Source organism: Lactuca sativa, chromosome 4, assembly GCF_002870075.4.
Source record: "Lactuca sativa cultivar Salinas chromosome 4, Lsat_Salinas_v11, whole genome shotgun sequence".
Lineage (NCBI taxonomy): Eukaryota > Viridiplantae > Streptophyta > Magnoliopsida > Asterales > Asteraceae > Lactuca > Lactuca sativa.
In genome coordinates, this window is record NC_056626.2 from 118,659,507 (window position 1) to 118,680,334 (window position 20,828).

Genomic DNA, 20,828 nt, shown 5'->3' on the forward strand with positions numbered 1-20,828 from the left:
CTCTCTCTCTCTCTCTCTATATATATATATATATATATATATATATATATATATATATATATATATATATATATATATATATATATATATATATATATATATATATATATATATATATAGGGAGTGGTTCAAATGAGAACCAAAAAAGGTTAAGAACCGTAAAAACCTCTAACTTTAGATGTTTATAAAGGGTTTAGGGAACCTTAAACCCTTTATAAACACCGTAAACTCTAAACCCTTTATAAACAACGTAAACCCTAAACCTTTTATAAACATCTAAAGTTAGAGGTTTTTATGGTTCTTAACCTTTTTTGGTTCTCCTTTGAACCTTTATATATATATATATATATATATATATATATATATATATATATATATATATATATATATATAAAAGAAAATGTCTAACAGATATATGCTTAGGGATTGCTAATATAAATAAACCTATATAAGAAGCAACCATGTCATACATACAATATTTTTTTTCTTTATATTAAATTATTATCCGTAGTGTGTTATAATAAATTGTCACGTACTTCTCTTTCAAAAAAAAAAAAAATTGCCACGTACCAAAAAAAAAAGACTAATCATGAAATACAGATCTTTCTTTCTTTTTATTCTGTTATTATCAATAGATTTCAAATATAAATTGACATGTACAAAATACAAAATTTATTATATTTTGGGGGCCGGAAATATAATATGCATAAAAATCGGTAAACAGGGGCCTTAACCAAAATTTTATAATTTTATTTATTCGTGCTATGAGTGGAATAACGGATTCCATATATCAGCCATTTTTGATGATGTGGTCAGAAGGTATTTTTTTTTTTTGGGTGGAGGGGTTCAGATAGATGTAGCAAAGTTAAAATAGGTTGGACCTCGTGACTTCATAATCATGTTATTGCTTGTAATTTGTTGTAATGTTCTTTTTCAAGCTTCCTGCTAGTTTCTTAATAAAATTCTGCCATTCCAATATATATATATATATATATATATATATATATATATATATATATATATATATATATATATATATATATATATATATATATATATATTGTAATCCCTTTATTTCATGTTTTTTCACTTATAGGTTTAACTTGCATTATCCTTACGTCCTAGGTGCATCAAAAATCTCATGGCATTGAGGTAGATTTCAATATACATGCCTAATCTCATCTTTAGGTCATATTTCTTATACCCTTCGCCCATGCCACTATTTATTCTCATCATTTAAATGTTAGTTTTATCAGGGATCTTTGTTCAAGTTGATGACGTTTGGAATAACTACTTTCACCAAGAGGGTTTCAATCAAGGGAAGGCCAGAGGGGGCTAGGGCCTCGAGGTTTGTTCAGCAGGGTCGTCAAAGACAGATTGGCTGGGGTCATTGGTTATAAAAAATAGCATTCTACTTTGAAGTTTCTACTTTAGAACTCTCGTTTAGCTAACAATTATAGTGTTGATCTTATATGAGTCATCTATTTCTTTATATCATGATGCCTTGTTTGAGTTTACTAATTGGTCAAGTCCTGTCAATGATGGAAATTCGATCTATCGAATTATCATGATTCGTTTTCTTGATGTTTCGGTTACTATCAATCTGGTCATTATACTTTAACCATTTTCATTGAAACGAAAAATTAATTTACTCATCATTATCACCTATTTCTCAAATGAAACTTGAACTCATGACTTCTTTATTGAGATGGTCTTTCTTATCATTAGGCAAAAGGCCCTCTATATGCTTTAATCGATTGGTAAACAAAATACAACTTTTAACAATCATTTCTAATTTAAATTTTTTTCTAACAAAAAAATATCTTCTTTAGAAAAATAAAAATAAAAAACAAAAAAGTTGTTATTGTGACTTTATCAGAAGAATATATCAATATCTGGTGGCTTGAACTTACAACAGAATGTCATGGTGGTAATGTTGGAATTTTTTTACAAACATGATGGTTTTTATTAAAACAAAAAAAACAAAACAAAACAAAATAAAATGTGATGCTTTAACCAGATTTTGGTCATACTACATTGATTTATGGGTTATTTGCCCTTTAAAGTATTACATTACAAAAATGGTTCTTATAAAAAAAATATCTTGAATTATATTTAACTTAATAACACGGACGGCAAACATGATACATAAATATCAAACTTATATGTCAGTTTTACCTTTTTCGTTTTCGTTATTTTAGCCGGCAATTTCCCTTCATAAAAGGGGATATAACATCGAAATAATGTTCATTCTCTTTGGTTTAGCCGGATATTTCTTTTTGTAATAGAGCTATAACGTTGAAACTAAGGGTATTTTAGTAAATTTAATTCTAGTAGTATTTTCTAATTGTCTTATTTCACGTACGCTTTCAAATTTCATAGATTGTTACAACTCGCATGACCAAGTCATACCTTTGTCTTATATTTAATCGATGTTTATAAATGACGCATAAGTTCCACTTATCATTCTCATGACTACTAATCTCAATCTGATGGAGAAAACGTCAGCAATTTTTGTATTCCTTTTCGTGGGAACTTTTGTCACCGTTTTTCAAGTTTCAGATGCCACAGAGACTTCCAATGCAATTTTCATATTTGGTGACTCAACGGCTGATGTGGGAACAAACTCTTTCTTGCCCATGGCCAAAATACGTGCCGATTTTCCTCACAATGGGATTGATTTTCTCAATTCAAGACCCACGGGACGCTTTAGCAACGGTTTCAATAGCGCCGATTTTCTATGTTAGTATTTTTGATGATAATATTCTATATTCTCTAACATGTTCTTTTAAAACATTCAATATATAGATGTACTCATATTTGAAATGATACTAGTAAGATATTCTTTAGCAACTATCAAACCACATCACCTTATATGTTTTGTTTGCGTTTGGGTTGATTTTAGCTAAGCTAATGGGGCGTCAAAGAAGCCCACAACCATACTTGTTTCTTCAAAAAGCGGGACTCACGAACCGAATGTTCAGTGGCGTAAATTTCGCCTCTGGAGCATCCGGTCTTCTAGATGTCACAGGAAAAGATTTGGTAAGTGTGTTAACAATTTTCATAATGTATAACCATTCATTTACTGAATCGTTATACTGTTAGGTGATGCGGTCAAGTTCACATGACCGCATGTATACTTCATTTTTTTGTCATTCTCTAATATATATATGATCAAAATGTGAGCAGAACATTGTATCTATGTCCGATCAAATCAAACAATTTGAGACTGTGTGTAGCAATCTAACATTAGTAAAGGGTCAAGATGCGGCAAAGAACATGCTAGCCAAATCCATGATCGCTATCAGTGTCGGTAGCAATGACATTTTCGGCTATTTTGAAACCCGAAGCACGGTTGATCCTGTTGTTTTCATTGGTTCTTTAATGGCAGCATACGAGTGTCACATAAATGTAAGTATTTACAAAGCATTCTAACCATAACATCATTACGTAACACAAATAAATGTATTCAGCAAAGCACTAATTCAAACAAAAAATGATTAAATACAAGGCATTGTACAACCTCGGAGCAAGGAAATTCGGGATTATAAGTGTACCACCAATCGGATGTTGCCCATCACAGAGAATTTACAATTCCACCGGTGGATGTTTGGAGATTGAAAATACTTTTGCTCGAGCTTTTCATTCATCGCTTGATGCCCTCTTAAAGAAACTCACATCTAAGTTGTCAGGATTGAAGTATTCACTAGGAAATTCATACGAAATGACAATAAATGTTATCAATCATCCACAACTCTTCAGTAAGTACAAACATAACCCATTGTCTAAAAACACCATGGAGACTTTCCATGACAAAAAAACATATACATTTAACGAATGTTGATTTTAGTAAATTTATTTATTTATTTATTTTGTAGATTTCAAATCAGTTGACACGGCATGTTGTGGAGAAGGGTTGTTGAATGCAGAAAAGACTTGCACTCCGCAAGCAAAATTATGTTCGGATCGAGACAAGTACCTATTTTGGGACTTGTACCATCCGACGCAATATGCTTCCGAGCTTGCAGCTACGACTTTATACAACGGTGGACCGCAATTTGTGACCCCAATTAATTTTGCTCAGTTAGCTGCTTATTGATTAGTTAGTTACATGGCAGTCTTAGTTAACTTTATGTGACAGAATATTTGCAACTAAATCAAACGACTTATGATCATATGTTCCTATAAGTGAACTATGTTCGTATTTTATTATTGTCTCAAACCAATTGTGATTGATTTAATTTCAATTTTAACACACACACACAAACAAACAAACATACTAATTGCTACCTCTCGTCTTCACATTCTCTACATGGACTTGGTTGCACCACCGTTGTCACTAGAGCTGGTAATGGGTCGATATGGGTTGTGTTCGGGCTCAACTCATTTATTAATTGGGATGGAAATTTCAACCCAACCCAACCTGTATATAAGTATATTTAAATGAGTTGATATTTCCAACCCAACCCAACATTTCAGATAATTGGGTTGTCACCGAGTTGACCCATTTATATAGTTCCCAACTCAACCAATAAATTGGTTAAGTTTGGATTGACTCATTTAAAATAAAAATAAGTAAATAAATTAACTAAAGATTATACCACTTAAAGTAGTTACAGACTTAAATAAAATTTCAAAATATGACAAAAACACAATCCCAATTCACATATACAAATAAAATTTTCAAATAACATTAAAGTTATGTAATTTGTAAGTGATTTTTTAGAGTGGCTGGTGTTGTGGGTGTCAAGAAAAAAGTTAGGAACTAGGATTCTATTTTTTTAAAACATAAATAATAATACGAATATTGTAATTTATAAACTAATACTTAGATTAATGCATGATAATATTTAAATAATTATTAAATTAAATATAAATTAAAGTTAAATGGGTTGATGAGTTAAAAACGGGTTGATACTTTTTACCCAACCGAACCTATTTAATTAAATGGTAAATTTCGATCAATTATCACTTTGGATTCGTTGCACAGTCAGTTTGACGAAAAAATCAATTCCTTTGATAAAATTGATAAGTTCTGAGGCTGTTTCTGACTTGAGCCTAAGGATGAAGACCCAGGTGAGCCTTATAAAATCATCTACAATCACAAGAATGTATTTCTTGTTATGCAAACTCTCTACAGTGGAGGATCCACATAGATCTATATGAAGTAGTTCTAACGGTTCCAAGATTAACTTTTTAATGATGATAGGATGAACTTTCTTTGATTGCTTCCCACATTCACAGGAAACACATAGATGGTGGTTTTCAAACTTGAGGAGAGGTAAACCTCTGACCATTTCAATAGAAACAAGATCATTCATATATCAAAAATTTAGATGAGCAAGCCTTCGATGCCATAACCAACTGACATCATTAATTGCTTTTGAGAGAAGACAGAGTTAGGGCTTGCCAATGATCATGTTGATGTCAAGAGGGTACATGTTCTTGTTGTGATTTGACATGATCATACATTCTTTCCGGTCTTTGGACATAACATAGTTGTGTTTCTTTCAGAATTCAACTCGTCGATTTGCATCAGTAAGTTGAGCCACACTTATTAGATTATGCTTCAGATGAGCTACATATGCCCTGTTTGATACGAAGAAGTTTCCATTGGTGAGGATACCATAACCTCAAATTTGAGAGTTGGAGTTGTTGTTATACGTCATATAGCCATCATTTGGTGAAAGTTTGAGATCTCGCAGAAAGTCTTTTTGCTCCATCATGTGAATGGAACAAGCACAATTAATATACCATATTGTATCTTATTCCGAAGAATAGAGTGCCTGTAAGGATTAGTGAAGTTTGGAGTTTTTATGCTCCGAGTTAAATTTTGGGACTTGGGCATGGGCTTTGGACTTTGGTAGTGACTTTTGAGCAACAGGTATCTCAGAAGGCTTGTTCCAAGAACCTTTAGGAAAGAAGCAAAATGCTAAGGTCTTTTCGTTAATCCAGAAATCATATTAAACAGTAGGTTGTTTCGGAATAACTTTTCTCTGACTAACTGTTTTTGAATCTGTAGGAATTTCAGTGTTACTTGAGGTTGCAAAATATTTTTCAACCTTCTTAGCTCTCCACTCAAATTTTTGGTTTGAATTTTTAGGAAAAGGTTGAGTAAAGGTGTTTTTGACCAAACGTTTTTTCCTTACAATTTTTGATGGTGCATTTTGTTTTGAAAGCTGTTGAGGTTTAAAAATTGTACCATCAGATTTAGCAATGAAAACAGAGGAAACAGTCCGAGGAGAGTTATTTCTTGTGGGACAAATATCAACAATCTTTTTCGGAATGCGACTAACAACTTTGTTGTGAACAACCGGAGTAGGATAGATTGATGGGCTTTTGAGGATTTTAACAAGCGTAGATGTTTTATGGTTCCTAGGTTCCGAGTTCATACTCCAAGATGCTTTCTTCTTAAAGTTCTCAATGAATCTGGAATTCTTTCTAGACCTAATTTCCATTTTGAGAGCATTTTTGGCTTCTAGCTTAGGATCAACGACATCTTTTCTATTTAGTGAAGGTTTCTTCCTGGAGTCAGATGTTGACTTGGAAGTTTGGCCAAAACATGGGTTGTTAAACTTGGGTTTGATTGGCACTAAAGTGGTTTTGGAAATCACTTGAGAGTCTGAAACATATGAGTCAGATGAATTATCACTTATGGTTTCTACATCAACGACATCATCTAAGGATGCCCAAACAAAGTTTGGCTTTTTAGAGTTAGTTCCAGTTGTCTCCGGAATAATTTCCTCAACAAGGTAATTGTTAGGAGGACTGTGGTTCGGAATGTGAACTATAGTATTGGAAATGTTGGGAGAAGATTTCAAGGTCTGATTCAGGTCCAGGGGTATCAGAGGCGGAATAGGCGTGGAATCAAGACACTTGAAAACTATTGGTTGGAACTCAGGAATCAAAGAAGAAAAACTATCGATGGTCTCATGAAGGGGTGACAAAGGTGAGACAGGGGTATCCGAATGTTTGTGGTTCGGAATTTCCCCCATAAAGTTAGATTCTGTAACTCCTTCAAGGGACGAGCATTAGGTTTCGGAAACTCACTTCTTAGACCAGGTGCTTTAGACCAAGGATGACAAAAATTGTGATTCATCATTTCGTTTCTTCAAGAACATCTATGGAATTATGCAAATCATCTATTTTGGCATTAAGACGTTTTTTATCAGAAATTTCAAGAACATCTATGGAATTATGCAAACCATCTATTTTGGCATTCAGACGTTTTTTTTTTATCAGAAATCAAGACATTTCTTTCAAAATAAGTGATTTCACATTTGTCTTTAAGAATGATACATTCATCTTTTGACATTACAAGTTCATGTTTTAAAGATTTTATTTAAGCTTCTTATCCTTGAAACGTAATTTAAGACAACTTAATTCACTCTCCATTTTCTCACTGGCTTCTATGGAAGACTCATAGGCTTTGTAAATGATGTTCATATCTAATTGGATATGGGTTAGATATGGTTCACAAAGAGATAAATCAAAATTATTATCAGTAATCATAGTTTTTACCCGTTGAATGATGCTTTTTCCGGGTGGGTCGTTGGTTGCCATGTAGCAATAGTTTGGTTCAGCATCATCATCATCTTCCTCTGAACTTATTTGACCAGTAGCCTTCATCACATTCGATGGTTTGTCTAGCCACAAGACACATGTTTGTTCCAGTACCCATATCATCCTCATCTCCAGATGACCAATATCCTTCCACATCTCTCAACACAGTGATAGCGAAAGCTTTCTCTCTAGAAGCCATCTCTTGAGCTCGACGTGCATAGTATGTAGAGTCCTTAATCTTTGGTTTTTGTGGAGCTTCTACCAAGCAGTATTTGGCAAAGTGGTTTGCATGACCACACTTGTGACAAACAATTTTTGGTTTATCTGACTTCGGAGTCTTGTTAGATTCCAAGGAGTGAGTATGGGTTAGAATATTTGACTTGTATGCAGGTGGATTTTCAGAAGGTTTAGGGTATGGTTGGGGATTACATTGATGAGGATATTGGAAATGGTTGTGGTATGGTTTGTGAGTGGGATTGAAAGGGCACTTATATTTCATGGAGAGCAAAGCAAACTCTTGTTGAAAATGTAATTCAGAGTCTATAGCTTCAGGGTCGAGGTCTCCATCAAACTAATATTTTGAACTGGCAAGAGTAGGTAGATTTGGTGGGGAGGATTGAACAGGTGGGACAGATGTGATTATATTTTTGAAAGAGTCCGAGACTGAGAGGTTCGAAACTTGTGGTTCATAGGAATTGACAAGAGCTAGAGGACCTTCTGAGAGTTCTCTCAAAGTTTGTGCAACATTTGATTCATGACCTTGGAGCTCAATGAACAGTTGGTAAAGGTTCAGCTTCTTCAGAGATCCATTACTCTTAAGACAAGACTTTACATTTCTCCATCCCTTTTGAGACTGTTAATGAAATTGAGATTGTACTCTAGAGGAGTTCAGACAATCCCATAAGTTGTCATGTTGTTGACAACGATTCAGTATCCGTTAGAGGCCGAAGCAACCGATTCACCTGGAGTTGTGGTGAAAGTATTGAACTTGTTGACGACGAAAGTCAACTGCTTGTCTTTCATGTTTTCTGATCCCTCGAACAGGTCTTGGAGAGTGTCCCAAATCTCTTTAGCAGATTTGCACAACTTCATGTGCTCAAAGAGATAAAAAGGAACACCAAAGTCCATTTCGGAAATGCAACTTGATCTGCATGCAATTTCTCGATGTAATCAGCAGTAAGAGGTGCTTGACGTTGTTCATCCTGTCCCATGAGATTTGCGGCGGCATCTCTCACAGTTTGTCACACAGGAACATGTGGACCTTCTTTAATGGATCTCCAGATAGCTTCACCTTTTTCTTTTCCATGTAAGAGCCTTTCCATTCTAACTTTCTAGTGATCATACTCTTCAACAACTAGCAATGGGGCACGAGAAGGGCAACCTACACTATTTTCTATTTGCATTAAATACATTTGTTAAGAATTAGGAGCAGCCATTGAATCTTCGATATAAGAGCAGAAGTGGTATATAGAAGAAATTTTATCCTGAACACATAAATGATCGAAATACTAAGGTAATTTTGAATCAACTATAATCTATTCATAAGGCTTCAAAGGACAACCACTCAAGCCCTGATACCAATTATGAGTTCAGGAAACAATGCGCAAGGAAAAGGTTTGAAAACTTAAACCTTGAGTTAATCAAAAGCTCAATGTCTTCTCTTAATTAATGTTCCATTCAAGTCTGGTAAAACCAGTCGAGACTTGAAGTAAATGTTTAATGAAGAAACTTTGAGTATGATAAATGTAAAGACAATAAATGAACAATGAGAATGTTATGAAAGATTTTGATGTGAGAGTAAAATGAAAGTGAAGTAAATGAAGTTTTAGCTATCTTTGGAAGAACAACCCGTATTTTACTTGTCATTCAAAACACTCCTTATATAGGAAAAGGAGGTACGTCATACAAAGTTGTGATACTAACATAGGACTGGATAATAACCAGTTTCTAACATCTGATTATCTAACTTACAGAAAAGGCTAAGTCCTATGAAATGTTACATCACATAAAAGACAAGTATAACAAATGCTCAAGCACATGACTGATCTCGGATCTTTATTCTACAACGGACTAAACTCCATCTCGTACCAAAAGCTTATCTCATACCACTTCACATCTCGGACTCAAAACTGATTTCGGATCTTCATAACTTGTGATTGCTAGAGGTTCACTTTTAGGTTCCAACATGCATACTACGGAACCATCAAAGCTCTGTCCCAGAACTTTCCACAGTCTTAGTCATCAGGTGAAGGTCCTGAAACTCCCTCACCAACTACTGCACCTTAATAGCAGGTGTAAACTCGGCCTTGAACCAGTGTGAACTCTGACCTTCGACCACTCGGGGCAGAAACTCGTCTGGAATGCGTTAGCCATGCCATATCTACTAACCATCTCCTACTATCAATGGGGTCCTTCTGCCCAAAGAACTCGAGAGCTGCACAAGCACGGAATGTGCGGAAGGAAAGAGCACAAGCTCCAACAATATCCATAACCTCAGTACGGAATGCGCACAAACGCTCATCCAAAATCTCTATAATCCCCTCTTTGACCATACCGAAGATCACCGGAGCCTGCTCCAAAATACCGTGGGTAATCTCTGACGAGATGAAATCCCGCATCCGCTCATCGATCGACTCAACATATACACCAAAGCCGGAACCAGAACTTGAAACCCCTTCCTGAGTGCTCATCGCCATATTGAAAAATAAACATGCAAATGATCAGAACATATGCAAGAATCCTCATCCCATAGGATTCCTAGATTCTCTAAGACTCTCTCCGATTCCAGTATGGATCCTGTGCTTTCAGTAGTACGGGCCCAATACTACATTCCACACCTATCCATACTCTCCTCAAGAATCATCCTGAATCCTCCAAGTCGCCTTCTCAAACTGATACTCCAAGCACTCGCTAAAACAATGCGACTAAACCCACTAAAGCACTTCCTAGGCTTTCCTAGGTTTCTGACCTCACCCTGCCTTAGGTGTTGAAGAACTCCCCATAATGTTAGTTAACCACCTCATGAATTGAATCACATGCAAAAAGCTTAGATAATCATTCGAGTAAAAGACTCATCCCTACAACGGTTAGACTCAAACGAGAGTTACACAATAGGGTCAAATCCATCACTCTAAGATTATTCAACCTTTGTCACATGTGAATTAACATATTCACTTAATAGCGAACTCACATCACTTAAGAGTTCCACAAAGCACAAAGCAAGAAAATTTCGTGCAGTAGCACTCCAATCCACAAAATAACCAAAGAACATTTAAACTCACATACTACAACTCATGCTAGGACCTTCCACTCTCACCGCTAGTTGCCTTATGCATGAAAATTATACACAATACAAGATCAAATAGACTGTCGAATAAAAGACTCAACCCTAGGACCACAACCAAATGAGGAATAGGAAATAAGGCCAAATCAATCATTCTAGGGCTATATGACCCTAACCGTATACAAATTTTAAAGCATACACTTAGCAATTACTGATACCAATACATATTCTCAATCAAGCATACCATCCAATGCTTCCTAGGCTACAAGGCATCACATATTAGGCCAATATATCATGTAATTCCTAAAAGTATCCCTAGTCTTGTCCTAAAATGTAATTCTCATAACATATAATCATAACAAACATGTACGGTTATTCTGGGAATCACTTACTTGAGCTCGACCGATTGCACGCATCACACCCCTTTGTCTTTATAATATCTTTTGAAAATATATTCCCTTTTACAAAATCTTTTTAGAAACTCATTTTCTTTCGAAAGATTATCAATTCCTCAGTTTGAGTTCATACATACCCGAGGCTCTGATACCAACTTGTAACGTCCCAAAAATTATGAGGTAAAATTTTCATTTTTAATTCAGCCAAAACATTAATTATCTTTAAGTCGGCAATCATTATCCTTTTTCTAATATTAAAAAGTACTTTATAAGAAAACACTTGTCAGAGTACAATCCCAAAATCATCATAATGCAGAAACATTGGTGGATGCACTGGGATTAAGCCGAGCCCTTCCCTTTCGAGCCAGAAGTACCTAAAACCATAACCATGAAAACCATAATCACAAAGCTTAGTGATTTCCCCAAAATACCACATACACAAAACATACAAATTCCATGGGCTACCCCATGGTCTTTTCTCGCAATGCCGAGGGCCAAATCCCGGTCTTACATAGGAGTGCCATGGGCTACCGCTATGGTCTTTCATACAATTATCACAAAGACAACAAGCATTCCACATAATGAGAAATGGGCTGGAATTGGTGCCTTCGACCCATGCATATGGTGAGAAAACTCACATCTAGCTTCTGAAACACCCGAATAAATCTCTAACTGTTGGTCCGGAAAAATCCCTGCTCTATCAACATCAAATGATATTTTAACATTAATTGGGTTCCGACCCATAACCAAGAGTCTAAGCTACTTAGCCCATAACCAGGGTAAAAGAACATTCTACCCTTCATCTCACTTGGCCCAAATCCAAGACCCAACTCAACTACTTCCGATGCCCAAATCCTAAATGATATTCCAAAGTCCACTATGGCCCAGTCTTCCAAATTATGCCCGAAACCCATCATCGGCCTAATTCCAAAGGAGCACAAAAATACAAACTAGAAGCCCAAAAATAGAATTCTAATGGCCCATCAAGGCCCAAACTAAGAAAAACCAAACAATGGCCCAAACCGAGAATACCAAGCCCAAACTTCCATCTACTGAGTATGTGGGGCGTACTCAGCTTGTATGCTTAGCGTACTCCTTCTGGGGCTAGTACGTGTAGTGTACCAGCTGGGTATGCCCAATGTACTCCCCAGTTTGCCACCCCTTCCATTAAGCACTTACTCCATTGAGACTTCAAGACAAACTCTTAGATCTGATTCTAAAAGGCAAACTATCACGTAAAGTTGGCAACTTTACACGTATGCTTGGGTTAATGGGGCTCAAGAGCTTAAAAAGGTCTTAGTACATGCATGGGTAAAGATACACCATATAATTGCATTTTTATGGAATTGGGGACTGAATGGAGCTAAGATTTAGCATCCATTGCCTATGGAGTAGATCAAAAGCTTTCCTTTTAACAAAAAGGACTAAAAAAGTGCACAAATTCTCCATAAACTAAATCTAACATAGAAGATCATAGAGATGTAAGCTTTTTACCTCAAAAAGCTTCCAAATGCGGAGTTGATCCCGGATCCACAAGCTCAAGTAATCCCCTTAAGTGCTCATCTTCTTCCTATTCACCTTAAGACACAAAAATCTCTTTCTCATGCAGAAAACTCACGAAAACACTCAAGGGTTTCATTTTCTGGGACAAGGAGAGGTGGAGGCTGGTTAATCATGTCTAAAAGACGCTATAAAGGGGTTTAAATAGGGTGCAAACCCTAAAAATTAAGGTTTTCATCTGGCTGGAGTACGTCCCGCGTACTCCCAGTACGTCCAGCGTACTCCATAAGGCATGCGCAACTCCTCTTCCTAGTACATGCATCGTACTTCCATGTACGCCCAACATACTAGGCTTAACTTTAAAACTGCCAAACTTTTGAAGGCTATAACTTCTTTGTCCTAAGTCCGTTTTTGATGTTCCTTATATCCACATAAAGGTAACAAGAAGCTCTATGCTTCTATCAACTCATCCTTGCCTTCAAACTTCCCAAACAAAAATCCAAGTTCCATAAAAGCCCAAACTACCACTATACGGATACACCCTTGGGCTCTAGATCACCAACCAGACTCCTGGATCATCTAACTTACATTACCCACACCTAAATGGGTCTAAATCCCTCTTTTCCAACGACCCTAAGCCTTATGATACCTGATCTTTGGGTCACCGCCCCACATTAGGAAATTATTCGGAACATAGTGTTGCATGTGCCTACAACATTCCTCATCACATCGATGATGTCACATGGAAGAGAAATATATGCAATCATCGAGCAATAAAGTTACAACACAATCTCTCTAGATTTACTACAAACCAACATTAAGATGGGAGCATATGTCATGAAGTTATGGAACCAAAATCAAGAAAACTTTTAACATAACAAAGATATAGTATTTGTCTAGAAAAACGTATAAAGTTGAGATTTAATCAAAACAAAATGAAAAAAATAGGGCCTAAATCGGGAAAAATGAAAATTTAAGGGTAAATCGAAAAAGTAAAATTATAAGGACTAAATCGGGAAAAATGTAAGAGTTTTTCCTGGAAAAAAAAAATAAAGTTGAGGTTTAATTTAGAAAAAAACAATATATATATATATATATATATATATATATATATATATATATATATATATATATATATATATATGTGAGCCTTTCATCTAACGAAATGAGTAGTTGTGTTTTTTTCGAACTTATTAAAAATTTTAAGTGTGTGCACGGTGGCATTTTTGTAAATAACCCTAACTATATGTGGTTTTCCTCTTAAGGTAAAAGTTTCAAGGGCATACCGGTGAAATTTACTTTCTAATTCACTAGACAAACATTGAAGCCGATGTTTCCTCCTTTTTTGTCTAAGTTCATGTAGAATTATCGTGGTAAACTATGGATCCTTCATGTAAACCTTCATCTGGTCTCGTAATGGTTTCCAATTCCTTGTGTTTAAGCTTCATTTTGGTTCAATTTCAAGTCATGGAAGCATGTAAACTTTTGTTTCTAATTTCTACTATTTTTAGCTTCATTTTGGTTTGATTAGAGCTATTTGTTGATATTTATTGTTCAATTTTTCTTTGGTTTGTTATGATAAAACCTAAATGTAGTTATGATTTGTGATTCTTGAAACCCTAGTTTCATCTTCTTGTCGAATTAAGCTCCAGATTCTATGAGACGGAATACTAAGATCGATTCTTTTTCAATTTTTTAGTTTTGAAAAGATTTTTGGATGATGAATTTAGATAAAGCCATCAATGTGAAGCTTAATACAATAACGTTTACATGGTGTTTGACCCATTGTCTTAAAGAAAAAACATCTTTTAAATTTTGAATTCATAAATATTTTATGATTGTTTTTATTTGTTTATATATGTAAAAAGTACTTATGTAGTTGCCTATGCCGATGATCATTGTTTTTTCCTTAAATTAACTTGCTAGATAAAATTATAGATACAATAAAATGTTAAAATACCAACAATATTAATGTCAAAATAAAAATAGAGTATGTATCAGAGCTTGATGTATGATCCAAATCTACAATTATGGGTTTAGTGACTGGTTTCTTTATGTGTGTGTGTTTTCTTTCTTCTTTGTATATTTTTTTTGGCTTTTTTTAGGGCTAAATATTCATTCAGGGTTATGGTTTTGTTAGGAAAATTATGGTAAACTAGTGTTATAATGTAATCTTTGGGTTATTTAGTGGTTGTTGTTTTTCATACTTTTTAACTTGGTATGTACTTGGAGGATTAGAGAATCTTATAAATACACATTTTAAGTGAACTAAGTTATAGTGGTTATATATTGGTTATCTTGGGTGTTTGATTGATGTATTGGCGAGATGGTGATTTAAGGAGTATTGAAAAGTTCATAATTTTAATTCAAATGTCATGTTGTGTTCACGCGAAAGTATAATGCTCATCGATGTTCAAATGTTCCAAATCAACGCTCATCATATTGTTGCTTGAGGTCAGCATGATGATGTATAACTTTCAAAATCCTTGAATCAGATAATGATAGATGTTCTTCGTTGTCATGGTTGCGGGTCTGATGGTTAAAAGCAACATCTTGTCGTGAGGCATAATTTGACAGGTCCTAACGGTTAGTTGTTTTTGCAGTTGGCATGAAAGGGGTTGAATTTTCATTTTATAAAACTATTGTTGTTATGAAAAACCCTTAAAGAATCATTCGACTATATAGGATGAATGCACGTGCTTTACATTATCTAAAATCTATTTTCCAATAATTTTAGGCCACTATAGTAAATTGTAGAAATATCAAAATAGTAATATATATATATATATATATATATATATATATATATATATATATATATGTTTATTATGATCCATAACTTAAAATAATCTAGTTTCTTATGAATTATGATCCATAACTTTAAATGATATAAGATTTACTATTCTTATGATTTTTTAGGATTTCAAATGGAAAATAGATCTTTTTTTTCAATAATGATGTTGACTTTGTGTTGTTTCAGACAAGGCCCATGGAACGGAGCAAATAATGTTGATGTTGATATAAAACCCAAGTCTGGTTGTCAAGATGTAGAATGACAGAGATAAGGAATAAATAAGCTTCTAAGATGGTGTTGTCTGGTTTTAGTTTCTGAAAAGTTATCTTTGTGAAAACTTTGGAGGAATATGATAATTTGACAAGTTACAAGACGAAATAGATTTATGGTGATACACATTTTCATGAAGTTCATTTTAGGATTTAAGGAAACAAACGTCTATGAATGTTGTTCTCTTGTAAACTTGGTTAATAAAAACTTTTTATTTCAATAGTTTCCTTACTTTTCATTGTTAATTGAATGTTTTTATTGTTTTCATGTTAAGTTGTTTATAAACAATTATACTTAGATATGTTTATTTGGTTGTTGTGAACATGGCTAAGGTACACTTTTAATTTCTACTAATGAATTTTTCTGATATGAAACATAGTATTTGAACAAAATATACTTTATAATTCATGTCATATTTTTATGTTATGGATCATATATTATGGGTCTTGTTCTTATGTATCATCTTAATTGTGGATTATGTTAACTTGGTTGAAAATTTGGTTGATGATATGAATGTTCATTGGTTCGTATTATTTTTCTTGGATCAAGAATAGTTTATGTATCACATATCTAGATCATGATTTTGTGAATCATTTCATGATCCATAATATTGTTTTAGGATATGATTTAAATGTGATATATTCATAACCGAAAAATATGAAATGAATCATATTTTCTTGATCCAAAACATATTTTTATGGAGCGTTGTCCTTTAAAATATTTAAAACTATGACATTCATATGATACATAAGAATAATATCCAAACATTTATGATCCAATGTTACAAATAATGTGATAAAAAATAATTAATTATTGTGATCCAACCTGATATGATACAAAGTTGTTGTGATTCAAAACATTAAAATGCTCCAATTTTAAATCTACAAATATGTAATGGTCTAAAACTTTATAATGATCCAGTTCGAACATTTTATGCTCCTAAAAAAATTATCATCCAAAAGTTTTAGAATCCAAATATTTTATGATCCAACACTACAAATAAGGTGATAAACAAATAAATGATTTTATCTAATCCCAAACAATGTAACAAATCAATTCCAAAATATTTTGATCCAAAACTGAAATGCTTCAATTCCAACAATAAAATGATTCAAACTTCTGATAAACTAAGAGAATGTGTATCAAAAATAAACATTATGGATCATTTATCTAGATCATGATTCTATGAATCATGTCATGATCCAAAATATTATTTTTAGGATATAATCTAACTGTTATATGATCCATAACTTAAAAGGATGACATAAACCATACTTGCTTGATCCAAAACATTTTCTTATGGAATATTGTCCTTTCAAATGTTTAAAACTATGACATTAAGACGATTCATAAGAATAATATCCAAATATTTATGATCTAATGTTACAAATAATATAATAAAAATAAATAATTATTATGATCCAAGCTGCTATGATATAAAGATTTTGTGATCCAAAACATTACAATGCTCCAATTTTAAATCAACGAATATGTGATGATCTTAAACTCTACAATGATCAAATTCGAACAATTTATGCTCCAAAAAAAATTATTATCCAAAAGTTTTATGATCCAATGTTACAAATGACATGATAAACAAAAAATGATTTTATATAATCCCAAACAATATAACAAATCAATTATGTAATTCAACATATTATGATTTTAAATTTTTTTGATCCAAAACTATATAGTGTTGTAGTTCCACCAATAAAATGATTTAAACATGTAATAAACTAAGAAACTTTGAACCATAAAAATACCTAACCTAAGATTAACAACAAGGTTGCCTAAAAAACCTTGAGAAACCTTGCACTTATGAAGCAATTTGATGAAGATTAGGCATCTTGAAAACCTTGTAAACGTGTCCCCACAAGTTATAACATATAACTGTAATCCAAAATGACGATTAGTAGAGCACCTTTAGTAGCAGAAATCACAATGAATTTTGGAAATTTCACCACAATTAACCCACCATAACTAATGTAATCTCATTTTTAATAGAAAATCAACAGTAGGAACCGAGCTTGTAGTGTATATTGAGATACCAAAGTCATCAATGATGACAGTTAACGCTAATATGATGAACCTAAGACAAAGCATATTCCCTCGATCATGATCTATGAGATAGTATCTTCAAAGAGCCAACTATAGAACTAAAAGGAGGTCACCACAAACAAAGTTATATAGACATCAAGAAGCCACCAAACATAAATTTTAGTACATAGGAGCATGACTGCGGAGCATGTTGAATCATCAAGCCATCAATAAGATCACAAACAACATCATCATGAAACATGTATATTTACATGCCATTGAAAGAAAACACACCCAAAAGACACCCACTAAACACCAATTTGAGTCGGGAAAATACAAACACGACTATAAAAATTTTGAACTCTTTTAGGCATTTCATCAATCACTTGTAAGGCATCATCAAATATAAGTTGGTAACCCTTTTATAACTTAATTTTTTCGCTAAATTTCTTGCAAATATATAGATCCATATAAAATAAACTAGTTTTATTAGATTAATATTATTAATATGATGAACATCATATTCAGATCGGAAAATTTGTTTTTTTAACCTAAAAATAAAAAAACATGAGTACATGAAATAGTCAAAATTTAAATCATGTTTTCCATGAAACAATTGCATTGAATCACACAAAACATCAATATGAAGTAACATGATTTTGAGAAAAACACAAAGTTGCGCGTTAATCGAATTAACCTAAATTTAAAAATCGATTTTAGTGAAAAGACAAAAGCCAGAAAAAGATAATGAATTAACTTTTCAAATGCAATCAATGGATTAAAATTTGTTATATCGAATTAAAATACACCTGATCGAATCAAAATGTTCAGATTATTAGTTGAATTTAGAATCAACTTCTTTCCTTGATTAAGAGCTTTGTGAAGATGAAGACAATGATATTTGAAGTAACTTGTAGCCCACTCCAATACATATGTTTTCAGCCAACTCAATGCCCAGACCCAGCCCTTGCTGATTTTGTTTTCTGACAAAAATGACTTTAATGAGCTTGATTTGTTGTTATTTGTTCTCATAGTCCTCACCGAATCCAGACCCTATATATATATATATATATATATATATATATATATATATATATATATATATATATATATATATATATTGTAATTATCCCTAAATAATATGTTGTTTTAATTTTTAAGTGAAACTCAAATATTATATTTGATATGTTATTTGTTTATTTGGGAATATTTGTTTATCTAATTAAGTTGTTATAATTTAAGGCTTATTTAAGTAAGTCATCAAACACATCATAGCACAAATGCATATAGCTAAAACAAAAAACATCATATCACATTCACATGTAGCGTAAATGTAATTAGGTCCTATATAAATGTAATTCTTTAACTATTAAGCCAAAGCAAAAAAAAGACTTATCTCATTGTAATTAAAACGTTAAAACAATGCTATTTAGTCGATACTATCCCTAGATACACCATATCATAATAGCATCAATCACATCATATGTAGCATAAATTCATTAAGTACTTAAAGTATCAAACGCATCATTTATAACATAAATTCATTAAGTACTTAACATTTAATTCATAATTGGAAACAATTTAGAGATTACATGATTAACTCATTAAATTTCCTAGATACATTATAATATCATTAAGTCCTTAATAACTAAGTACCGAAAACCTTGTCAATAATAAGCGAACTATAATGGCAAGATGTGTCTTACAAGCACACAAAATTCGAGATCCACGGTGAAGAAAACAACTCAACATTAATGAAGGGTTAACCCTAAATCCATGAAGGAATGTATGTCATGTAGTGGAGAAGAAGATGAAGTTGCAGGTCGCGGCGGTGGCGGTGGGTGGCGTTTTACCACATAAATTCGTTGCCTGCTCGGTGTTTTCTAGCAGAGATGAAGGCCACCGGAGGCGGTCGTTCTTGGTGGATGATTTCTCGTTGTCGGCAGCAAGGAAGTTTCAGTGTCTAGGAGGTTCCTCATCGCTAGCAAGTTAAAACAAGAGGGGAGATTTTGTATTCGCGTAAACAAAAAAAGAGTAGGGACAAAGCCTTGTATGGTTTAAGGCTTTAGCAGTGACAATTAAAACCCTTTAGTGGTGACAACGAATTCTGGGGGGAGAGTTTCTTGGTCTTATTTTTGGGGCGTTAGCAGGTCGTCATTGTTGGTTTTTGAGCACTATAACACTCCTATGGTGCACATGCAACCCTAAATGCTTTGGATCTATGTATCTCTCTAATTATACAAGCATTTTCAATATTTCCAAAGCATTCTCCCTAGCTAGCATACAATTAAAGCTATACAATATAAACTTAGTTTGGATGCTTACCTCATGAGTAGGGTAGAGTTCTTGACCTTTGAAAGTTTTAGCGCCTCAAGTGTGATGCCTCTATTGGTTCACAAACTCCAAAATGCAAGAGGAGGCTTGAGAGAATAAGTTACTTATCTCAAGAAGCTGGTGTAACCGATTTTGGCTCATGAGGGTTTTATTTATAGTGTTGCACATGCAAGACTTACACTTTGTAAACCCTAATGACCCATGACTTTCCACATTCTCATGCTCCATGGATTTAACCTCCATGGACTATCCATGGATTAGTTTAGCCCATCTACATAATCATGGATCATTGGCCCACACTACAAGAATCAATTATTTACATAATCAATCCCCATATATTTAATTAGTCTCTTTTGACCACAAAATTAATTCCAAATTAATTCTTGATCAATACTAATTAGATAATATGATTTCGTATTAATAAATTATACTTGTAATATATTAATAAACCATAAATAACCTTATTCTCAAAATCCATCCTATCAAATTGCACTGGTGAAGGCAACCTAAAAAGGACCATCCTACAATCGGGTTAAGTACATCCCAGTTATAGTTATGGGCTTAGACACCAAATCCAATAGTCATGTCTAAAGGCGTCACTTTATTTATGTTGTATGAAAATGTGTGGTAACCATTAGATCGGCGTATATAT

The 20,828-nt window shown here is 33.5% G+C and overlaps 1 protein-coding gene across 1 annotated transcript; it reads left to right on the forward strand.

Annotated features, from left to right (window-relative positions):
• The first annotated feature begins 2,492 nt into the window (after positions 1–2,492).
• Positions 2,493–4,099, forward strand: LOC111899708 (GDSL esterase/lipase At5g55050). Its single transcript, XM_023895564.1, has 5 exons — positions 2,493–2,742; positions 2,906–3,042; positions 3,190–3,411; positions 3,512–3,761; positions 3,879–4,099. Exons 1-5 carry the CDS (start codon positions 2,493–2,495, stop codon positions 4,097–4,099), a joined length of 1,080 nt encoding a protein of 359 aa, XP_023751332.1.
• Positions 4,100–20,828: the final 16,729 nt, after the last annotated feature.

Excerpts from the sequence above, each read along its gene's own strand:
- LOC111899708 (XM_023895564.1), top strand. The coding sequence starts at position 2,493 with ATGGAGAAAACGTCAGCAATTTTTGTATTCCTTTTCGTGGGAACTTTT. Across the intron at positions 3,043-3,189 it reads ATGTCACAGGAAAAGATTTG|AACATTGTATCTATGTCCGA; the intron begins GTAAGTGTGTTA and ends AAATGTGAGCAG. Across the intron at positions 3,762-3,878 it reads CAATCATCCACAACTCTTCA|ATTTCAAATCAGTTGACACG; the intron begins GTAAGTACAAAC and ends TTTATTTTGTAG.